This window comes from Puma concolor, chromosome B1 (genome assembly GCF_028749965.1).
Source record: "Puma concolor isolate L17-30 chromosome B1, mPumCon1.1.hap2, whole genome shotgun sequence".
NCBI classification, from domain to species: domain Eukaryota; kingdom Metazoa; phylum Chordata; class Mammalia; order Carnivora; family Felidae; genus Puma; species Puma concolor.
In genome coordinates this window covers 105,748,378-105,763,573 of record NC_141670.1, presented here as the reverse complement: position 1 = coordinate 105,763,573, position 15,196 = coordinate 105,748,378, and the positions used below count along the sequence as shown (strand labels likewise).

Below are 15,196 nucleotides of genomic sequence, written 5' to 3'. Positions count from 1 at the left end.
CGACCTGTTCCACCACTCCCGTTTCTTCCGATCACATGGTAAGGGGTGAGAAAGCAAGGTAAGGAAATGGAGCACACCTTCTCTTCTGTCAGGAACTTCATCAGCTTCACTATTCCTACCCTCAAAAAACAGGGTTCTGAATAATAACCAGGTGATCTCCAAGGTCAGAAAGACTCAAAGTGACAGAGATGGAAATAATCAGACAAGAGTGTGATAATTGCTGTGTCAGTATAGAGACATTGATTAGATACAGTCGATAAACATGGACCATAAAAATAAACAATAAATTGGATTTCATCAAAACCTTTACTCTTCAGTAAGATACTATTAGAATAAAAAGGCAAGACAGACTGGGACAAAATATTTGTCAAGCATATATTTAATAAAGATTATATCCAGAATATATAAAGTCTCTTAAAACTCAATAATTAAAAGATAAATCAATAGATTTATAAGATAGATTTAAAAGATAAACTCAATAATTAAAAGATAATAGGGGAAGATGGTGGAGTAGGAGGACCCTAAGCTCACCTTGTCCCATGGATATAACTAGATAATACTCACATCAGTATAAATAACCAGAAAACTACCCAAAGACTGGCAGAACAAACTCCACAACCAAAGATACAGAGGAGGCCACATTGAATAGGGGAGGAAGGGCAGAGACATGGAGGTGAGGAGAAGGGAGAGAAACAAACTATCCCCATAACATTTGGCTTTGAAAACGAAAAGGCCAAATTTCACGAGTTCTTACAACCAGTAGGACTTAGTACTAGCAAACTGAATCCAACAATATGTTAAAAATCATCCACGTGATAAAGTGGGATTTATTCCTGGGTTGCCAGGGTGGTTTAATAATCTCAAATCAATCAACCTGATACACCACATTAATAAAAGAAAGGATAAGAACCTCCATGATCATTTCAATAGATGCAGAAAAAGCATTCGACAAAGTACAATATACATTCATGATAAAAAGCCCTCAACAAAGTAGATTTAGAGGGAACAAACCTCAACATAATAAAGGCCATATATGAAAAACCCACAACTAACATCATACTCAATGGGAAAAAAACAGAGGTTTTCCTCTATGGTCAGCTTGTCTACTTTTGTGCCAGTACCATATTGTTTTGACCACTGCAGCTTGGTAATATAATTTGAACTCCAGAATTACGGTGCCTTCAGCTTTGCTTCTTTTTCAACGTTGCGTTGGCTATTCAGGGTCTTTTGTGGTTCCACATAAATTTTAGGATTGTTTGTCCTAGCTCTGTGAAAAATGCTGTCGGTTTTTTGATAGGGATTGCATTAAATGTCTAGACTGCTTTGGGCAGTCTAGACATTTAACAGTATTTGTTCTTCCAATCCATGAGCGTAGGATGTTTTTCCATTTCTTTGTGTCATCTTCAATTTCAGGTCTTTCGCCTCTTTGGTCAGGTTTATTCATAGGTATCTCATGTTTTTTGGTACAATTGTAAATAGGGTTGATTCCGATTTCTCTTTCTGTTGCTTCATTATTGGTGTATAGAAATGCAACAGATTTCTGTACATTGATTTTGTATCCTGCAACTTTACTGAATTTGTGTTCTGGCAATTTTTTGGTGGAGTCTTTGGGTTTTCTATGTAGAGTATCACGTCATCTGCAAATAGTGAAAGTTCTACTTCTTCATTGCTGATTTGGACGTTTTCTTCTTGGTGTCTTATTACTGTGGCTAGGATTTCCAGTACTATGTTAAATAGTAATGGTGAGAGTGGACATCCCTGTCTTGCAGACAAGTAGGTCAATGGAGCAGAATAGAAAACTCCAAAAGGAGTCCACAACTATGTGAGCAATTAATCTTCGACAAAGCAATAAAGAATATGCAATGGGAAATAGTGTCTTCAACAAATGGTATTTGGAAATTGGAACAACAACATGCAGAAGAATCAAACTGGACTACTTTTTTATACTATACACAAAATGGATTAAATGTGAGGCTTGAAAACAAAAATCACACAGGAGAACACCTGAAACTAATATTACACTGTATGTTAGTTAGCTAACTGGAATTTAAACACTTAAAAAAATTAATTACATAAACTAAAGCACACACACATACACAAAATATGCTCACAGTACACATGTGACTTGCCCAGCCTTTTACTTGTGATACTAATTCAGAAACAGAAGGACAGAAAAACAAAAAATAAGCACTCTCAGACAAAGCTTTGACGTGTAAAATTTAGCTTGAAGACTTCAGCATCCCTTTTCTTCACTTTTTCCCCAACCATGATGTGTGCCTATTCCTGAGAGCTCTTCTCCCCTATGACTCCAAAACTCTTGAGGCTTTGCTCCAGAAAGAATTTAACGGGTTTACTTGCAGGATTGGTTTTGTTTGTTTTTTGTTTTGTTTTTTGGCTCTATCAAAATATTTTTAGCAGCAAGGTCAAATAAAAGGAAAATTTGTGGTCTGGGGAGCCCTACAGAGAGCTCCTGAGGGTCACACAGTATTGTAGTTACTCACCTTATTTACCTTTAAAGAAAATCATGAGAAAAGTAAATCTGACCAAGGTGTCTTAATGTCAGCAGAGGAAGTGTATAGTACTGTACAAGGACTTAGGAGGAGGACTGAAGGGCTCATTTAGCTGTAAGTGACTCTGCAACCCACAGTGACTCCTGGGTCTTTGAGTGTATCCATTGCGTAGTGCCCTGATGGCTCATGGGAATGCATTAGGGGCAATCTGGAAGGCTGGAGTGATAAGGTGAGAAGAGGGCTCACAGTATCTTTTTTGCCCCACAGTTAGGAGAATCCTCTCATGGGCCTTCCTTCTCCCCTGTGACATGATGTGCATTCGATTTTACCTCATCAGCTCCTGAACCTTTCTAATACATCAGGACCTGAGTAGCCAGAGAATGTAGTGGAAGGCAAAGAGGTACTGACTGTAGAAAGAGAACAGGTGTGGAAAGATGAGAAGGGTGAGAGACCTGAGAGCCTTCCAGGTCTGAGTTTGTGAAACAGTGTCTTTTTGGAGTTTGGGATGAACGAGAATTTGGGGTCCCAGCCATAGGTATGAAGAAGGAAAGAGAGCAAAATGAAAAAAGGAATTGCAAGATTTTTGTGTGCATGAATTATTGGCTATAATTGCTTTTTGGGATAACCAAAATAAAGGTTTAATTTACTTTCCTATTTAAAAAATCCTGGAACTAAAAAAAATCCATGGACTTGGTTTTAGAAGAGCCTGAGAGTGGAGAGTCATAGGAAGTTGTGTCCTCGCCCTTAAAAAAAAAGTGGTATTCAGTAAATTATTAGGTACAAAGAAAATAGACCTTCAGTTCACAATGAGGTTTGATTACTTACCTGTTAGAATAGCAAAAATTGAAAAGATTGACCATACCAAGAGTTGGTGATGATGTGATCTCTCACAGAAGAATGATGGAAATGGAAAATGAACACTTTAGAAAACAGCTTATCAGTTTCTTATAAACTTAAACATGTAGTTACCATACAAACTAGTAATTCCACTCCTTTGAAAACATGTCCGCACAAAACTTGTACTTTAATGTTTATAGTAGTTTTGTTCATAATCAAAACTGGAAACAACTCACATGTCCATCCATAGGTGAGTGGATAAGCAAATTGTGGTATAAGCATTCAATGGAATATAATGCTCAACAGTAAAAAGTAATGAACTATTTATTGATAGATGCAACAATGTGAAATCTGAAAAGCTGTATGTTAGAGAATGAGACATAAACAACTATGAGTCTTCTTATGTAAAATTCATGAAAAGGAAAAACAGAGTGACAGAAAGTAAATCATTGGTTGCCAGTCACTGCAAAGAGGGTACAGGGAAGTTTTCTTTCTGGGGGGGGAGATACATGATTGTATGTATACATTTGTCAGAATTCATTGGCTTGTATACTGTAACTGGGTAGTTTTGTTTCATGTAAAGTATACTCAATAAAGCCAATGAAAAATTTTTGGTATTACTTTGCTCAAATTAGTTAGTACTTTGATATAGCAGTTTATTAACCAGTTCCACCTTGAGTCCACGTGTAGCAACGTTTTGACACTTACGTTCCATCCACATAGTTCAACTGGTCAAAATTTGAAGGAAGAATTGGGTATATAGTTACCTGTGAGTTTTACGTTTGTTTGGTTTTCAAACAAGTTCCTAGTTCCTCAAGTATCTCAGAATCCAGGGTAAGGATGGTAAACAGCTAAATATGCGTAGTTTGAAAAAGCTCCTCAGGAGTTTTTTTTTTTAAAGATCCCTTCCTTCTCTACAAAAGCGAGTATTCTAGAATGCTTTTCTTTTTATTCGGTTGGTTTTATTTTTAAATGAAATTTATAGAGGTGTAATTTATAAACATTAAAATGCACCCATTTTAAGTGTATAGTTGGGGCTGGGACAAGTGTGTACATACTTATGTAACCTACACAGTCATTATATAGAGCACTTACATCACCCAGAAAATTCTGTTATGTCCCTTTACTGTCAATACCCTGGGCCCGAGAAGAACACTGATCTCACTATAGATCAGTTTTACTCATTCTACAGTTTTGTAAGAATGGTGTCTTACAGTCTCTGTGTTTGGCTTTCTTTACCAAGCATAATGTCTTTTAAGATTCATTTGTGTTAAAAAAAAAGATTCATTCATGTTCTGTCTGTGCTTCATTTTTATTGTTGTGTTCCATTGTATGGCTATATAACACTTCATCTACTTACCTGCTGAAGTATGAATAGTTTTTGTGTGAACATAATTTTTTACCCCATTGGTCTTAGCTAATGCTCAGAAGTGGAATTTCTGGTTGGGATAAGTGTGTGTTAAACTTTACAAGGAACTGGCAAATTGATCGTCAAAGTGATTGTACCAGTTTACCTTCCCATTAAGGAGTGTGTAAGCGTTCCAGTTGCTCTGCATTCTCAGTAGCATTTTACGTTGTTAATCTTTAATGTTAGCCCTTTTAATGAATGTCTAATGTTAGCTCAGTGTGGTTTTAATTTGCATTTCCCTTATGATTAATAATGTTTTGAGTACATTTTTGTGTGCTTGTTGGCCATTCTTATATTTTTTTGGTGAAGGGTCTTCAGATGTTTTGCCTATTTTAAATGGGAGTATCTAACTAATTAAGGAATTGTAGAGATTCTTTGTGCTGCACACCAGTCCTTTATTAGATGTATGTATGTGGCTTGGTTATTTATTTGTTTTTTTCATTTTCTTAATGGTATCTTTCAAAGAGCATAAGTTGTTAATTTATTTTGATACGAAGCCCATTTTATCACTTTTCTTCTGTGGTGTGTTTGATGTCCTAAGAAATCTTTAACTTCTCCAACGTTGTTAAGATTTTCTCTTTATTTTCTTCTGTAAGTTTTATGGTTTTTGTATGACTCATTCTGATTTAATTTTTGTGCTGTACATGTGTAGTGCTATCAAAGTTCATTTTTTCATATGACCATCCCTTTGTTCTAGCACCACTGTTGAATAGACTCTTGTATTTCTCCATTAAATTGCCTTTAAATCTTTGTCAAAAGTCAATCAACCATGTATGTCGAAAAGCTTTTTAAAATTTGATAGCCTAAATCTTGATATAGCAGGTGTACAATTTTACCCATCAATTTTTTAATGATAATGTTTAAAAAATTTTTATTTAGACTAGTTTAAAATAAAAGTGCTCAGATAACATGATGAACAACTGAATTCTTAAAAATTTTTTAATATACAAATTAATTCAGTCTCTGCTATTTATGTAACACATTGATTAAAAGATTTTGTTTTGTTTTTCTTCATTGTGGTTTTTTTTGAAGGTTGGAACTAGATGGAAGGATGTGGTCTCCAAGTGTATCCGATGCCACTTCCAGCCACTGCTTTTGTTTTACGCAAACCCAGATGGCACAGCAGTTTCTACTGAAGATGCACTTAGGCAGGTCATCAACTGGTCACATTATAAATCTGTTGCAGAAAATATGGGTAATTTTCAAAAGTTCTTTTCAATGTTTTTTTTTAATAGTATCACAATCACACTAAGAATATTAATATACTGAAGATAAAATGAATTTTGAGGATAATTTCAAAATTTAGTTTCAGTAAAACAGAGTTCAGGAAAATTTTATTATTTTGAGTTAATCTTTATAAAGAAGGCTTTCCTCACCGATGGCCGCTAAAGCACCCTCAGGAGTTACCCACTTGTGTGGTCACACAAGCACCAAAGGGGATACTTGGCTGGAAGCTCTTTCTAACAGTGAATATTGAGATTTAAAGTGAGTCATACACAGGAAAAGTCCAAAGGAGCTTACGCCCATTTTTGGATACATTACAAAACATACAGAAATCATTTAAAAATGTCTCCTGGGATGCCTGGGTGGCCTAGTCGGTTAAATGTCTGACTCTTGATTTCAGCTCAGGTTGTGATCTCATGGTAGTGAGTTCAAGCCCCGAGTTGGGCTCATGCTGAGCATGCTGAGCTTGGAGCCTGCTTAGGATTCTTGCAGTCCCTCTCTCTGCCCCTCCCCAGCGCACACATGTTCTCTCAAATAATAATAATAATAATAAGGATGCCTGGGTGGCTCAGTTGATTCAGTGTCTGACTCTTGATTTCGGCTCAGGTCATGATCTCATCATTTGTGGGTTCAAGCCCCAAGTTGGGCTCCTTGTTATCAACACAGAGCCTCCTTGGGATTCTCTTTCTCTCCCTCTCTCTCGCTGCCCTTACACTCTCCCCTCTCAAAAATAAATAAAATTAAAAAAAAAAAAAAAAGTCTGGCAAATGTTCTCTTTAAAAATGTATATATATCAGTGTCAATCCTTTGAGTTTGTAAGTGAGTGACTACAGTATTAAAAATGATTCAGGGGGAAAAAAAAGAAAATGATTCAGGGGTGTGTGGTTCAGTCAGGGGAGCATGCACCTCTTGATCTCAGGGTTGTGAGTTCGAGCCCCACATTGGGTATAGAGATTACTTAAAAATAAAATCTATAAACAAAAGTTTCAAACTTCACTTCTTCTGGTGGGGAGGAGGATGGGCATAATACATTTTTGTTTGTCTTTTAAGGATGTGAAAAGCCCATAATTTATAAGTCAGATAATTCAAAAGAGAATGGATTTGGTGATCAGGCAAAACAGAAAGAAATTCAGAAATTTCCAACAGATAATATTTCATCATTTAATCGGAACCACATTCAAACAAGTGGTGGTAGAGGGCCAGGTATGTGTTTAAGTTATCATTTTTATATTGTCCCTGAGTAATTATGCTTCCCCCTTTCTCGTTTACTGAATCTGTAATTCCTGGTAAGTACCATACAGAAGGAGGGTGTTTAACTATTCTTGGCCATGAAGAGAAAATAACTAGATAACAACATTTTGTCTTTTAACTTAATGCATTTCTCTCAGACTTGTGGTTTTATCTGAACAATTGACTACTATTTGGGTTTCTCCATATATTGACAGCTGTAATAGGCTGGAGGCAATCTGGACTGTTACCAAAGAAAGTCATAATATGGCTTTTCCTTCTAGGAGTTAAATATTAACTTGGAGAGGAAAAACATGAGTTAATAATTTGGTTCATAGGCTAAAATTAAATTTACCATTAGTGAATATAGCAGTAGTTCAGAGTTATTATAGTTGTACTTTATATTTAACTTCATTTTTATTCAACTCTCTGTTGTTACATCATACCACAGATTTAATTTTCACAAACCAGGTTCTGTGACTTGGGTCCACAATGAGACATTGCCGCATGGTGTGTGTAGTTATGGTTTAGAAATACATAAAACTTGAATTGGGTGGATGTTCAGGATGAATTTATAAGCAGCTTTAAAGTACATTAATGAAATAATGTCTAACTATAAAAGTAACCCATTTAATCAAGGGTGGTAGGATCCCGAATTAACAGTTGTCATCAACAAAGAATTACAGGGATGCCTGAGTGGCTTGGTTGGTTAAGCATACAACTCTTGATTTCTACTTAAGTCATGATGTCACGGCCATGGGATTGAGCCCTGTGTCGGGTTCAGTGTGGAGCCTGCCTGGAATATTCTCTCTCTCTCTCTCTCTCTCATAAATAAATTTAAAAAAAACAAAAACAAGGAATTACAGTAAATGCTTTTAAAAGTTCTGAATGAGACCATCTTTTACCCTCTGTATTGGTCATACTCTTAGATTAAGCTGTTACCTATTTGTTAAAAGATAACTACTTGTAAGCCCCAAAACTGTATGTGATTACAAACACAAACATTGGACCAGACAACTTGGGTTCATAATCCTGGTTCTACATTTACAAGCTATGTGAACCTGGGAAAGTTTTTAACTTCTCTGTACCTCAGTTTCCTGATCCACAGTGGAGATAGTAATTGTACCCACCTCAAAGAATTAAATGAGTTAAGACTTAGAATGGTGTCTGACACATAGTGACCACTCAGTTACCTTTAGCTTTTAGTATTTCAATATAAGATCTCTTTACACAAGTTTTTAGGAGCTATATAAGAAGTTCTTAAAGCCAACAGGCATCTCCAGTGTCAGGATAAAAGCACATTGAGTTTTTTGGCTAAGGATAAAAATGAGTTCATTGTATACTTACTTTCTTTTTAATATATAACATGTTAAAAATTTTATATAGTTCAATTTGTACTTTTATTGAGCAATTTGAAAAATGATCTGTATCATTTATAAGAATGGTTTATTTTACAGTTAAGTTAAGTCACAATGATCAAAGGGAAAAAATAAAAGACATTTCCAGAGAATGTGCTTTAAAGGCCATTGAACAGAGAAACTTACTTTCGTCACAAAGGAAGGATTTGGAGAGGGGACCAAGAAAAGATTTGGGCCGACATAGAGGTAAGCTAAGAGCTTATAGTGTTCATTTGAGAAAAGGAGTTGCTAAAATCTTACTTTTAAACTAAATTTTGTAACCTTAATACAAATTAATATAATTTCTTTATTATTTATCATATATACTTATGTACATGTTATGTTATATATCTTAGTATGATTTCTTTAATACACCTATTAAATCTATAAAAATAAATTCTGGAGTGTTCTTATTTAATTTTAGCCTGGAATACTTGTGGTTGTTTAGATGTTTTAACTTCCCTTGTAATTATAGATTCACTTCACCCATATGGTACATTCAAACAAGAAGGAAGGTTATAAAATTAAATGAGGAGAGCTTCTTTTCTTGCAGCTCCTCACCTTTCTTCTGTTTCATCGTTAATAGTGTCCAGTTCATTATGAGCGTGCCTTACACTTTATGGTTTTATCCTCTTTTCGTTATGGACATGCCATTAACTTAAATTATACTGCTAGACTTTAAAAGTTGATTTGAGATTTTTGCTGCAGTGATATCCTTTTACATACACTTTTGTATACTTTTTTTATGTATAGCAATAGCATAAGATTCTTTCAGGGGAATGGCTCGGTTAAGGTATGTATGTTTATTCTTAATTTTGCTGGATGTGGCTCAATTGCTCTCTTAAAAGCCTGAGCCATTCTGCACTCTCACTGACATTGTTTGGATGTCTGTTTTTTCACACCCTCAGCAGCAGTTGGTTTAACAAACTTTTAAGCCTTTACCAATATAAGAAGTAGAAAATACTCTTGTTGTTATGATTTTCATTAATTATGAATGAGACAAAATACTGTTTGTTTTTTTTTTTAATTTTTTTTTAACGTTTATTTTCTTTTTGAGACAGAGAGAGACAGAGCATGAACGGGGAGGGGCAGAGAGAGAGGGAGACACAGAATCGGAAGCAGGCTCCAGGCTCTGAGCCATCAACCCAGAGCCCGACGCAGGGCTCGAACTCACGGACCGTGAGATCGTGACCTGAACTGAAGTCGGACGCTTAACCGACTGAGCCACCCAGGCGCCCCTAAAATACTGTTTTTTTTTTTTTTTTTTAATTTTTTTTTTCAACGTTTATTTATTTTTGGGACAGAGAGAGACAGAGCATGAACGGGGGAGGGGCAGAGAGAGAGGGAGACACAGAATCGGAAACAGGCTCCAGGCTCTGAGCCATCAGCCCAGAGCCTGACGCGGGGCTCGAACTCACGGACCGCGAGATCGTGACCTGGTTGAAGTCGGACGCTTAACCGACTGCGCCACCCAGGCGCCCCTAAAATACTGTTTTTTTTAAAAAAAATATTTAAATTAAATTACATTAAAGTATTTAAAATTTTTTTTAGATCTTATGATCTACCTTAGAGATCATTTTTTAAAATCAATATATAACCACTTATCTTATAAATGCCTGTCATGAAGGATAGAGAATGAAAAAAAACACTTTTTAACTTCAAACCTCTATGTGATATACTATAAATCTTATTGTTTACTTATTACTGCTTAACATTTCTTTACAAACAAGGTGTTTGACTTGTGACTGAGAAATGTCTCTGAAGAGTACTCATTTGTATCTTCATTTGATTATTTATTTTTAAAGATTTGGTTGATGAAGACCTTCCACATTTCAAGTCTGGATCACCTCCTGCCCCAAATGGCTTTAGGCAATATGGAAATCCACATCTATATCATAGTCAAGGAAAAGGACCATACAAGCATGACCGAGTTGCCCATCAGAGTCGAGCTTCTGCACAAATACTGAGTTCAAGTAAATCCCAGATTCTTGCCCCAGGAGAGAAAGTTACTGGCAAAGTTAAGAGTGACAGTGGCACTGGATATGATACAGACAGCAGCCAAGATTCTAGGGATAAAGGAAGCAGTTACAGTGGCAGCAGTAAAAGCCGGAACCGTGGTTGGAAACCCATGAGGGAAACATTAAATGTTGATAGTATTTTTAATGAAAGTGAAAAAAGGCAACATAGTCCAAGACATAAATCAAATATCAGTAACAAACCTAAATGTAGCAAAGATCAGAGTTTTAACAATTGGCCAAAGGAGAACCCAAAGCAGAAATGTTTAATGACCATATACGAAGATGAAATGAAGCAGGAAATAGGAGGCAGGAGTTCCCTTGAATCAAATGGAAAAGGAGCAGAGAAAAATAAAGGCCTCAAAGAGACTAAAGTTTATGGTGACAATTGGCAGATGCAGAGGACTGAGTCTGGATACGAAAGTAGTGATCATGTCAGTAATGGATCTGCTAATTTGGATTCACCTGTTATCGATGGAAATGGTACAGTAATGGATATCAGTGGTGTTAAAGAAACAGCATCCTGCAGGTAATGCACAAATTAAATGAATGCTTTTCCCCCATCATTTTCTCTTGTTAGTTATATGAAGTGATTTTCAAAGTCTGAGGTCAATAAAGTGTAATGGAAAGAGCTTGACTTTAGAATGAAGAAACCTGGGATATCACAAGTTATTTGATATTTCAGGTTTCTGTTTTTAATAGTTACCTCCTGATTCTGAAAATAACTTTATTTTTAGGAAATTTTAGAAGTGCAGAAATACATTATCATTGTTGCCACTGATAAGAATTAATATATACTACAGGTTTTCTTTTTTTTTTAATTTTTTAATGTTTTTATTTATTTTTGAGACAGAGAGAGACAGAGCATGAACAGGGGAGGGGCAGAGAGAGAGGGAGGCACAGAAGCCAAAATAGACTCCAAGCTCTGAGCTGTCAGCACAGAGCCTGACGCGGGGCTCGAACTCACGGACTGTGAGATCATGACCTGAGCTGAGGTGGGATGCTTAACCGACTGAACCACCCAGGCGCCTCTATACTACAGGTTTTCCAGTGTAGATTTAAATTGGTTGCATCTCTGTCATCAAGCTAATTATTTAATTCTTCAATCTATTTAATGTTCATTATCCCATCTCTAACATCTATAACTCAGAAGTAGGGATATTTTCTACTTTCATAGCCAATTCCATGGAAGAGATATTTTTCCTTTAGCAAGTATAAAAGAATACAGCCAAATAACTAAGTTTGTGTTCAATTAATTCTGAATACATTTTTTGTTTCTGTTAGAAGCACATTTGCCCTTTCCTGTGTAACCTCTAAAACACATCCACAGCTTAAATGGTGGATTTCTTACATCAGTCTGGCCACAATTTCTGCTTTTAATCCAAGTAAAACATCTTAATTTGTTATTAGCTGGTGTTTTACCACATTTATTATTAAAAAGCCAGATTCACAAAAATCAACTGCTTGTATTATATTAAATAATCATTGCCATAAAGACTTAGGATGGCAGGGCAATTTCATAACACTTCTTGGAAAGGGGTAGCCTAGGGTAGTAGAAAGGTCAGGACTTTGTAACCAGATAGTCTTGGATTTTAAGTATTGGGCAAATTAATTTGACTTTGACAGCCTTAATCTTCTGTTGTAAAATGAGGATGATAGCTACTTTTAAGTGTTGCTGTGAGATGTAAATTAAATAATGTACATTAATCCCCTAGAACAGCACATGGCATATAATAATTCTTTAACAAGTATTATTTCCTTTTTCTTAGATTCTAACTAAAATAATCCACGATAGCTGATATACTTGGTGTGTGTTTTGTTCTGTTTTCTAGTGACCAGGTTAAAACAAGCAACCTAAATGTAGAATATATCAACTGTTCCTCCCAACAGAGCAAAAACTACTTGGAAGGTAAAATTTTATTTAAATATATTGTAATAGTAGCTGTAAAGAATAAGTTGTGGTAATAAGAGTAAAGAAGCTAGGAACAGTGCTATTACTGGTAAGGTTATGAGTAATGAGCAAGTTGGGAGAATTCATGCTTGAAGGCTTTTAAAGGATGGGGATAGCTAGTTCAGGGACTGGGCCAAGAGGGGAATGTGTCAGTCAGGATAGGCTAAGCTCTAGGCTACACAGTGGTAACAACTTCAAGATCTCAGTGTGCCAGCACACATTTGTGTTTTGCTCATGATACATGACCAGTGGAGGTCAGTATGGAGTCCTTCCTAGAAGTCACTCAGGGTCCCAGGCTAATGAGACTACATCTCCACAGACGTTTCTCTGATCCTTGCAGTATTATGGGGAGAGGAGATTGAAGGAGGACACAAGAATCACGCCTGAGCTCTTAAAACTTCAACCCAGAAATGATGAATGTACTTTCACTCACATCTTGGCCAAGGCATGTCTTATAGCCAAGCCTAATTTCAAAGAGGGTGGAAAAGAGCAGTCTTACTAGTGCCTGGAAGGTGAACTGAAATATGCATGAACAGTCCTGATGTCTACCACAGGAGTTGACAGGATAGAAAAATGGATAAACACCCTGTTAGAAGAGTTCAGTTTGGAAACAGTAATTATATTCATGGTGTGGGGCATTATTATAGGTGATCTGTTACTCATACATAGCCCAGAAACAAAATTAGATGTTATGAATGTGTGTAGAATTCAGGTTGCTATTGAAAGGATATAGCTGAAGGATCTGGGGGAGAAGGATCAAGGAAAATGATAAGCAAGGGGATTATTGAGGTTGCAATCAAAGACCATATTTTCAAATGTTAGAATTCAGAGGATTAGAAAAGGTAATTTTTCACAATAAAAAATAGCCATGAAGAACAAATTTTTAGTTTGTTTTTTAATCTTTATCATTCTTAAGGCTTTTGTGGAGATTATTTTAAGGTTACAGACATTGAATATGATGAAATGTTAAATTATGTTGTTTTTATCAAATGGTATAATATCAGAAGGAAACACTTATATTAAGGAAATAACCTTCCTTTCCTATATAAAATGTCTCGCCTGTTTAAAAATCTGATAAAAGTCTGGTAACCAAGTATTACAGGAAGCAGTAAAGGGTTGGCCAGAAATCAACAGCAGAAGTCGGTGAAATTGAACAATAAGTGCAAGTTCAGTACTTTTTACAAAATTATGCTTGCTTCCTGATAGTAATAAAAACACAAGGTCATAGAGATTGTGATGGGCAAGAATGTATTGCTGTAAGAGCTTTGTAGTGGGCTTCCCCATTTAATATCAAAGCGTATGTATATAACCTACATGAGAATATTTTTTTATTGTGGTAAAATACACATTACAGGTTTGCCATTCTAACCATTTTGAAGTGGCAGTTGAGTGGTAGTAAGAACGTTCACATTGCTGTGCAGCCATCACTACCATCCATCTCCAGAACTCTTTCAACTTCTCAAACTTAAATTCTTGTACTCAGTAAAAAGCTCTCCGTTTCCCCCTCCCTCCCAACCCCCAGCAACCACCATTCTACTTTCTATCTCTATGAATTTGACCACTCTGGGTACCCCAGATAAGTGGAATCATACAGTATTTGTTTTTGTGTGTGTGTGTGTGTGTGTGTGTGTGTGTGTGTGTGTGTGTGTGACTGGCTTATTTCACTTAACATAATGTCTTTGAAGTTCATCCATGTTGTGGCACGTGTCAAAATTTTATTTCTTTTTAAAGGCTGAATAATTATACATTGTATAACACAACACATTTTGTTTATCCATTCATCTATTGATGGACATTTGGGTTGTTTCTATCTTTTGGGTATAGTGAGTAATGCTCCTGTGAACATTGGTGTACAAATATCTGAGAATTCCTGCTTTCAGTTCTTTTGAGTATGTACCAAGAAGTGCAATTGCTGGATTCTTTGGTAATTATGTGTTGTTGTTGTGGTTTGTTTTCTTTTTTTGAGGAACCACCACACTGTTTTCAACAGCAGCTGCACCATTTTACATTCCCACCAGCCATGCACAAGGGTCCCAACTTCTCTATATTTCACCAACATTTGTTGTTCTCTGGGGTTTTGTTTTGTTTTGTTTTGATAATTACCATCACTAATGGGTATGAAGTAGGTTTCTTATTGTGGTTTTATGTAACCCACTTATTTAATACATAAATTGTATTATGTTAAAATTATTTCTTATTTAACAAACTTCAGAGTCTACCAGAGTTCTCTCACCTGGTCTTTGCCTTGAGGATCTTTGTTAATGCCCCTGCCCATGGTGTCTCTATGGATTCCCCTTCCCTACTCTTTGAGAACATGTTAAAATAGTATAGGTGTTTTTTCCCCAAGCTAAACACATTCCCTATGTGGATTTTTGTTTTAAGTAAGGCACAGTTTAATTTAATTCTTTGTGATTTGGTATGATTTCCTTGGCTTTGTCCTATTTCTTTATAAAATGGTGGCACACTTACAGTATTGACCTAAAGAATCGCTTTCTGTTATATGCTATAAGACTTAGAAAGTTAAGGAGCTTTAGAATTTTTTTTACTTTCTTATTTATGATATTTAAGTCAGTTTTTAATATTAGCCTGTACAAGTTTATTTGATGTTAGAGAACCAAGAATCTACA

At 35.9% G+C, this 15,196-nt stretch overlaps 1 protein-coding gene across 2 annotated transcripts in view; it reads left to right on the top strand.

Moving 5' to 3' along the window:
• The window catches only part of USP53 (ubiquitin specific peptidase 53), a 66,528-nt gene that overhangs the window by 40,296 nt on the left and 11,036 nt on the right, over nt 1-15,196 (top strand). For both annotated transcript variants that reach the window (XM_086704309.1, XM_025921972.2), the window contains 5 exons: nt 5,788-5,950; nt 7,030-7,182; nt 8,664-8,810; nt 10,409-11,147; nt 12,451-12,527. In XM_086704309.1, coding sequence (XP_086560435.1) covers nt 5,788-5,950; nt 7,030-7,182; nt 8,664-8,810; nt 10,409-11,147; nt 12,451-12,527 — 1,279 coding nt within the window. The remainder of the gene's footprint in view (nt 1-5,787; nt 5,951-7,029; nt 7,183-8,663; nt 8,811-10,408; nt 11,148-12,450; nt 12,528-15,196) is intronic.